Below are 8,035 nucleotides of genomic sequence, written 5' to 3'. Positions count from 1 at the left end.
TGATGGTGTCAGCAAGTCAGAGCATCTTTATTGTATTCACAATGGGGTCTGTTGTTGGTGTCCCATCCAGATGTAGTAGAATATGTTGTTCTGGAGGTGTTAACCATAGAAATAGAATTACCAGAAAATAAATCCCCATTCAAGTCAATGTTCCATGATGGGTATCTGAGGGGCTTTAGCCATTCTAGAAAGTATAGCAGGACGTTAAGCACATCTTAAACTAGAGTAATCCAGAGCTGGCCTAAACAAATAACACTGATAACGAGGATAGGGATTTTTTTATCTGACAAATACTTTTTATAAGTTGGAACATTGTATTTTAGGTTGCATGAATAAAGGACTGGGGAACCGTAATATTCCACTTTCTGGCCTCTCATTTCCAATAACCATTCTAGTAATTATATTTCTATGTAGTTAACCAATTGCTTGCCGCAGTGCTCGCTGTGTGTCTAGGACCTTAAGAGGTGTGTTTGGTTTCACTTGAGGAGACAACCTTGCCATCCACCATTTCCTCTGTGACAATCACCACCTTGCGTGCGGTGGAGGTGGATGAGCTGGGGCCAGAGCTGGCGGAGCTGAGGCCGGAGCTGAGGCCAGAGCTGGAGGAGCTGAGGCTGGAGTTGAGGCCGGAGCTGAGGCCGGAGCTAGAGGAGCTGATGTGGGAGCTGGAGGAGCTGTGGCCAGATTTCGAGGAGCTGTGAACGAGGCTGTTAGGAAGGGAAACCAATGGCTAGCATAGTTAGCATCTATGATCTATGATCATAGTAAATATCTATTAAAGGTTACATAGCTGTAGATTCATGTCAAAAGTAACCATGGCTCAAACTAAGGTCAACTTCAAATGAACATTGTTTTTAAAAATCAAATGTTGAGGGAGACATCCAATCGCTTCCTGCCTTACCCGCTAGCCTCTCCATCCAGCAGCCTCCTATACTCAGCGATCTCCATCTCTAGGCGTGTCTTGATGTCCAGCAGCATCTTGTACTCCTGGCCCTGGCGTTCCATGTCGCTGCGGAGGGACACTAGCTGCTCCTCCAGACTGGTCACTTGGTCTTGGAGGCGTCCCAGCTGCATGGAGTAACGGTCCTCTGTCTCCGCCAGCGTGTTCTCCAGGGAGCCTTTCTATTGGCCGGGAGAGACAGAGATGATAAGTCAAAAACTGTGGGAGTAGTTTTGGAATTTGGAATGTTTACTGTCATACTGAAAAAGTTAGCTCGAGTAATTGAATGTGAAGGCAGTAAGAGGTTATCTATAGTAAAGTACAACACAAAGATGCTTGTCCTAGATCCCAAGAAACAAAGAGATCTTCTGTTGAATCTGACAATTCATCTTGATGGTTGTACAGTCGTCTCAAATAAAACTGTGAAGGACCTCGGCGTTACTCTGGACCCTGATCTCTGTTTTGACGAACATATCAATACTGTTTCAAGGACAGCTTTTTTCCATCTACGTAACATTGCAAAAATCTGAAACTTTCTGTCCAAAAATGATGCAGAAAAATGTAGACATGCATTTGTCACTTCTAGGTTAGACTACTGCAATGATCTACTTTCTGGCTACCTGGATAAAGCACTAAATAAACTTCAGTTAGTGCTAAACACGGCTGCTAGAATCCTGACTAGAACCAAAACATGTGATCATATTAGTCCATTGCTAGCCTCTCCACACTGGCTTCCTGTTAAGGCAAGGGCTGATTTCAAGGTTTTACTGCTAACCTACAAAGAATTACATGGGCTTGCTCCTACCTATCTTTCCGATTTGGTCCTGCCGTACATACCTACACGTACGTTATTGTCACAAGACGCAGGCCTCCTAATTGTCCCTAGAATTTCTGAGCAAACAGCTGGAGGCAGGGCTTTCTCCTATAGCGCTCCATTTTTATGGAATGGTCTGCCTACCCATGCGAGAGACGCAGACTCGGTCTCAATCTCTTCAGTAGGTCCTATGATTGAGTGTATTCTGATTTGATTTGATTTGGTGCCTGGCTATAACAACTTGAGGGATAGTGTTAGATTCTAGGTGAAAGTAAGGTACTTGAGGAATGGTAGAGAATGATGAAAGTGTCAAATATTGATTATTGATAAAAGTTGCAGAAAGTTGTGTAGGTAATTACGGCTCACCATGGTGAGCTGTGACTGCAGTTCGGCTTCCAGGCCCTGCAGTGTGCGACGGATCTCTGAGATCTCTGACTTGGAGGTCTGGAGAACCTCTGTGCTGGACGCCACCTCCTGGTTCAACGTCTCTGTCTGTTAAACACAATAAGTGGTCAATCATCACAGGATCAAACCAACATTTCAGCTCATGATGGAATGTCACAATGTTACTAACTAGAAGTAAAGGAACATCTACACAATGAACATAGTTTATAGGTTCTAGAGGTTCTACCTTGGTCTGGAACCAGGACTCCAGGTCGCGCTGGTTCTTGGCACTAACGGACTCGTACTGCTCACGGATCTCAGACATGACTCTGGTCAGGTCCTCCTGTGGTGCTGCGTCCACTTCCACGTTGATTTGTCCAGTCATCTGCGTCCTCATGGCAAGCAGCTCCTGTGGAGAAAAACATAGTGGTGAGTTTAAAGGATTAAGAAGTAACTAACCTCTGCCTGATGGTAACAACTTGACCTGCCCTCTATCTTCATTATACATTTGAACACCATTGCTTGATACAGATGTGCTTGAAAGCCAGCAATGGTGTTCTAGTGAAGACCCATAGCAGGTTGACATGGTCAATAGATGTAATACATTAAGGGACTGTATGGATATGTTCCATCAGCCCACACCCACCTCCTCATGGTTCTTCTTGAGATAGATGAGCTCCTCCTTCAGCCCCTCGATCTGCATCTCCAGGTCAGATCTGGCCATGGTCATCTCGTCCAGCATCCTCTTCAGCCCGGCGATGTCCGCCTCCACTGACTGACGCATGGCCAGCTCGTTCTCATACCTGAGAGATGGAGAGAGCTTAGGTCAAAGAACTGCCGGAATGTGTTCCTCTGTGAGAATAGCAGGGGTTATAGATTCTAGCATTGCATTAAGTTTTGGGAAAATAACAGAAAGTAACACCAGGCTTCTGATATGTCTGTTAGGTGGGTGTGGTTATGGTGGAGGTGAAGGGTAATGTCATTTGGTATACTTTTAATAGATTCAACACAAAATGTAATAAAAAACAGTATGAGGGTTTTTACAGATTTGGGGTTATTCCATGTGGTTAATGTAATGCACCAGCAGTGTACTGTATCTGTGGATGGTGTAGGGTGTACTTACTTGTTTCTGAAGTCATCTGCAGCGAGCTTTGCGTTGTCGATGTTCAGATAGATACTTCCGTTCAAGCAGGTGGCAGCCTGGATCTGAGTGGTGGAGGATGGCAAAAACATTTCAGGATGGGGTATTCATGGAATTTGATACAAATGCAGTACACACAAACTGTGATACCACAATGTAATGATTGAGTTCTGAGTTTCAGCTGCACTGTAAATGATAGACCATAGAATCATTACAGGGACCCTGTTGTCATTATGATCATTGTAAACCATGACATGACACAAAGAAACAATTTGCGACTTCTGCATTCGCCTAGGGGCTATTAAGAGAGAGGAAGGATTGGCTTCAATGATCTGCTTTATTTTCAATGCTTCAGCTGCAAATATGCATACTGTCTTTGCATCTATCTTTGGTGCAAATTCTTGTTTGAATCAATTATAACAAATGTATATAATTTAGCATTTTCTAAAAGTCATATTAATTTCTCTATTAGTAACTTGTTGGAAAAACAAGCTGATGACGTGTACACCATGTACGTGTACTCTCTAACAAAGAATAATATTTTCACAATGCAGACATTATCATGCTTTGACATGCTGTGATGTCATCATTGAGTGCTATTGCCGTCTAGGAGACATGTCACATACCTTTTCCTGAAGATCGGCGATAGTAGCGTGGAAGCCAGAGTAGTCGCGAGCGCTGGGGGACGTCTTACTCTCAAGGAACTGACGGATCTTCAACTCCAGCTCACCATTGGCTGCCTCCAGCGAGCGCACCTTCTCCAAGTAGGTGGACAGGCGGTCGTTCAGGTTCTGCATTGTGGCCTTCTCATTGACCGACACATGGAGGTCGGCTCCACCGCCGCCACCACCACCCCCACCCATGCCAAAACCATAACTGCCGCCGCCACCCCCTCCCATGCCGAAACCATAACCGCCACCGCCGCCACCCCCTCCCATTCCGAAACCATAACCGCCACCACCACCTCCGCCACCGGAACCGAACGAGGAGCTAGAGATGCGCACCCCAGAGCCTCCTGCTCCTCCATACACACTGCCGGCCCTCATGGCAGTGACACGGCCTCCTCCACCGCCACAACCACCCATCGAGGAGAAGCGGGAGGAACCCATACCCATTCCACCTCCACCTCCAGACCTCATGGACATGGTGCCACCTCCGCCTCCACCGCCGCTGCTGCTGTAGGACATGCTAGATCTGGAGAAGGACATGGCTGCTGAGAGGGAGTCTGCCTGCCTGGGATGAAGAGGAGAGAGAATGTGGTGCACTGCCCAGCCACTGTTCCCTTTTTATGCTGCACAGGGCAGGAGGGGAGGGAGGTTGGGAGTAGGACATCGGTGGGAGATGCAGAAGGGAGGAGAAGGGAGGAATACAGGGAGTCATTACCTCATGTAGGGCAGGGCAGGGCAGGGCAGGGCTCCTCCACCCACTTTGACAACCTGCTGGCAATCGCGAGAATGCAGAAGGAGGTGGTGTGCCAAAGACACACCAGAAGGGCTTTCCAAGAGGTGTTGAGTATTCCAGGGTGGTCCAGTCTTTGTCCAAAAACAATGGATAAATGTTGCCATAAATCAGAAGGGTGCAGTCAGTCAGTCAGTGTACATTGGCGTGTTCACACAAACAAGGTGCCAGGCCAGTGCAATTCATTTTGATAAAAGCAATTAATCTGAACGCATTAATCACTATATCATCTATCATACGGTACATGGCCAAAAGGTATGTGGACACACCTTCAAATTTGTAGATTTGGCAATTTCAGCCAAACCCGTTGCTGACAAGTGTATAAAATCGAGCACACAGCTATGAAATCGCCATAAACTAACATTGGCAGTAGAATGGCTTTCATGAAGAGCTCAGTGACTTTCAACGTGGCACCGTCATAGGATGCCACCTTTCCAACAGGTCAGTTTGTCAAATTTCTGCCCTGCTAGTGCTGCCCCAGTCAACTGTAAGTGCTGTTATTGTGAAGATGAAACCTCTAAGAGCAACAACAGCTCAGCCGCGAAGTGGTAGGCCACAAGCTCACAGAACGGGACCGCCGAGTGCTGAAGCACGTAAAAATAGTCTGTCCTCGGTTGCAACACTCACTACCGAGTTCCAAACTGCCTCTGGAAGCAAGGTCAGTACAAAAACAGTCCGTCTGGAGCTTAATGAAATAGGTTTCCATGGCCGAGCTGCGGCACAAAAGCCTAAGATCAAATAAAATCAAATCAAATGTACTTATATAGCCCTTCTTACATCAGCTGATATATCAAAGTGCTGTACAGAAACCCAGCCTAAAACCCCAAACAGCAAGCAATGCTGGTGTAGAAGCTACAGTGGCTAGGAAAAACTCCCTAGAAAGGCCAAAACCTAGGAAGAGACCTAGAGAGGAACCAGGCTATGAGGAGAGGCCAGTCCTCTTCTTGCTGTGCCAGGTGGAGATTATAACAGAACATGGCCAAGATGTTCAAATGTTCATAAATGACCAGCATGGTCAAATAATAGAAGTCATAGTGAACAGGTCAGGGTTCCATAGCCGCAGGCAGAACAGTTGAAACTGGAGAAGCAGAACGGCCAGGTGGACTGGGGACAACAAGGAGTCATCATGCCAGGTAGTCCTGAGGCATGGTCCTAGGACTCAGGTCCTCTGAGAGGAGAAAGAGAAGAAGAGAAAAGAAAAAGAAAGAAAGAAAGAGAGAATTAGAGAGAGCATACTTAAATTCAAACAGGACACCGGATAAGACAGGAGAAATACTCCAGATATAACAGACTGACCCTAGCCCCCCCGAACACATAAACTACTGCAGCATAAATACTGGAGGTTGAGACAGGAGGGGTCAGGAGACACTGTGGCCCCATCTGATGATACCCCCGGACAGGGCCAAACAGGCAGGATATAACTCCGCCCACTTTTCCTAAGCACAGCACCCACACCACTAGAGGGATAGCTTCAACCACCAACTTACCATCCTGAGACAAGGCCGAGTATAGCCCACAAAGATCTCTGCCACGGCACAACCCAAGGGGCGCCAACCCAGACAGGAAGACCATGTCAGTGACTAAACCCACTCAAGTGATGCACCCCTCCTGGGGACGGCAAGGAAGAGCACCAGTAAGCCAGTGACTCAGCCCCTGTAGTAGGGTTAAAGGCAGAGAATCCCAGTGGAGAGAGGGGAACCGGCTAGGCAGGCTAGGCAGAGACAGCCAGTGCCTTTCCGTTCACCTTCACACCCTGGGCCAGACTACACTCAATCATAGGACCTACTGAAGAGATGAGTCTCAAAAAGACTTAAAGGTTGAGACCGAGTCTACGTCTCTCACAAGGGTAGGCAGACCATTCCATAAAAATGGAGATCTATAGGAGAAAGCCCTGCCTCCAGCTGTTTGCTTAGAAATTCTAGGGACAATTAGGAGGCTCAGTCTTGTGACCGTAGCGTACGTGTAGGTATGTACGGCAAGACCAAATCGGAAAGATAGGTAGGAGCAAGCCCATGTAATTCTTTGTCGGTTAGCAGTGTCGTGTCTTTGGGGTACCATTAAACTGAAGACATGTTTATCAATTAACTCCCATTATTATCACGCGATCAAACTGATTCATCGCTTTAATTGTAATTAACTAGGAGATCGGGGAACCAAGGAAAATATTCAGATTACAAAGTTATAATTTTCCTAATATAACTGTCCTATATTATAACATTATATATTATATTCTATTATAGTATAGGCCGATTATCTTCTGGTTTAAATGGTGTATTTTACCTCGCGTCCAGTCTCATTCCAAACGTCGTAAATTGTTGTATCTGCACGAACCCAGTCTTTACTAAGAGTCATCCATACATCAATTGTCTTAAAATTATTTATTTACTAAACTAAGTAATTCACATAAAGTATACAAACAGTAATTATCATCACAAAGAATTGGTAGAGTAATGTGCCCTAGTGGTCTAAACAGGCATGGCTGGTGTCTTGTAGAACAATGGGTCATAAAATGTTCAGCTGAGGAGGTACACAGTTCATTAATATTAACAATTGACATGCTAATCCTTTGCACATGAACACTCACTCATTTGAGAACAATTGCAATCAATATATATTTACGCTCAGTGTGTCGTCGGGATCCTTGTTGGAGCGTCGTTTCTGATGGAGAGTTTCTTCTCTCTCTCTCTCTCCTCTCTCTCTCTCTCTCTCTCGGTTAGAATGGATCTTTCAAAGGCGACATTCATTAATGTCGCCATAGAATGGATGTTTCGTTGGTCTTCGTGTTCAATGATATAATTTACTTAGCTGCAGACTAATAATTAATATCAAAGACTTGTTCTTATTCTGTCGGTATCAATAGTCTAAAAGTTAACCACGTGGTATAGTTCACTTTCAGTAGAGTACTTGGATGGTCAAACCTATTGGCCAACTCGCAATGGAGTGGAGGCCGGGTCTGAAGAAATGTAAATCAGGGTATAGTTTTTATAGTGAACATGTCACATGACGCCCGGTCCTGTCTGTGTCCCTGAAGCGGTGCCGATGACTGAGTTAGCTTGGAAAGAAATAAATCCTTATTAACCTGTTGGGGCTAGGGGGAGTATTTTCACGGCTGGATAAAAACATACCCGATTTAATCTGGTTTCTAATCCTACCCAGTAACTAGAATATGCATATACTTATTATATATGGATAGAAAACATCCTAAAGTTTCTAAAACTGTTTGAATGGTGTCTGTGAGTATAACAGAACTCATTTGGCAGGCAAAACCCTGAGACATTTCTGACAGGAAGTGGATACC

General features: G+C 45.4%; 1 protein-coding gene across 2 annotated transcripts; it reads right to left on the bottom strand.

The window, feature by feature from the left end:
* On the bottom strand, positions 1-4,545 carry LOC123725471 (keratin, type I cytoskeletal 13-like). 2 transcript variants are annotated; one of them, XM_045691246.1, is made up of 7 exons: positions 3,906-4,545; positions 3,262-3,344; positions 2,785-2,941; positions 2,386-2,547; positions 2,121-2,246; positions 902-1,122; positions 1-707 (listed from the first exon to the last, which is right to left on the bottom strand). In XM_045691246.1, exons 1-7 carry the CDS (start codon positions 4,485-4,487, stop codon positions 458-460), a joined length of 1,581 nt encoding a protein of 526 aa, XP_045547202.1. In that variant the 5' UTR covers positions 4,488-4,545; the 3' UTR covers positions 1-457. The 2 variants fall into 2 exon arrangements, with proteins under 2 accessions (XP_045547202.1, XP_045547203.1); XM_045691247.1 differs by having other exon boundaries at positions 1-614.
* Positions 4,546-8,035: the final 3,490 nt, after the last annotated feature.

Source organism: Salmo salar, chromosome ssa12 (genome assembly GCF_905237065.1).
Source record: "Salmo salar chromosome ssa12, Ssal_v3.1, whole genome shotgun sequence".
In the NCBI taxonomy this organism is placed as follows: Eukaryota; Metazoa; Chordata; class Actinopteri; order Salmoniformes; family Salmonidae; genus Salmo; species Salmo salar.
Note: the sequence above shows the minus strand (reverse complement) of the source record. Positions and strands in the feature narration are given on the sequence as shown.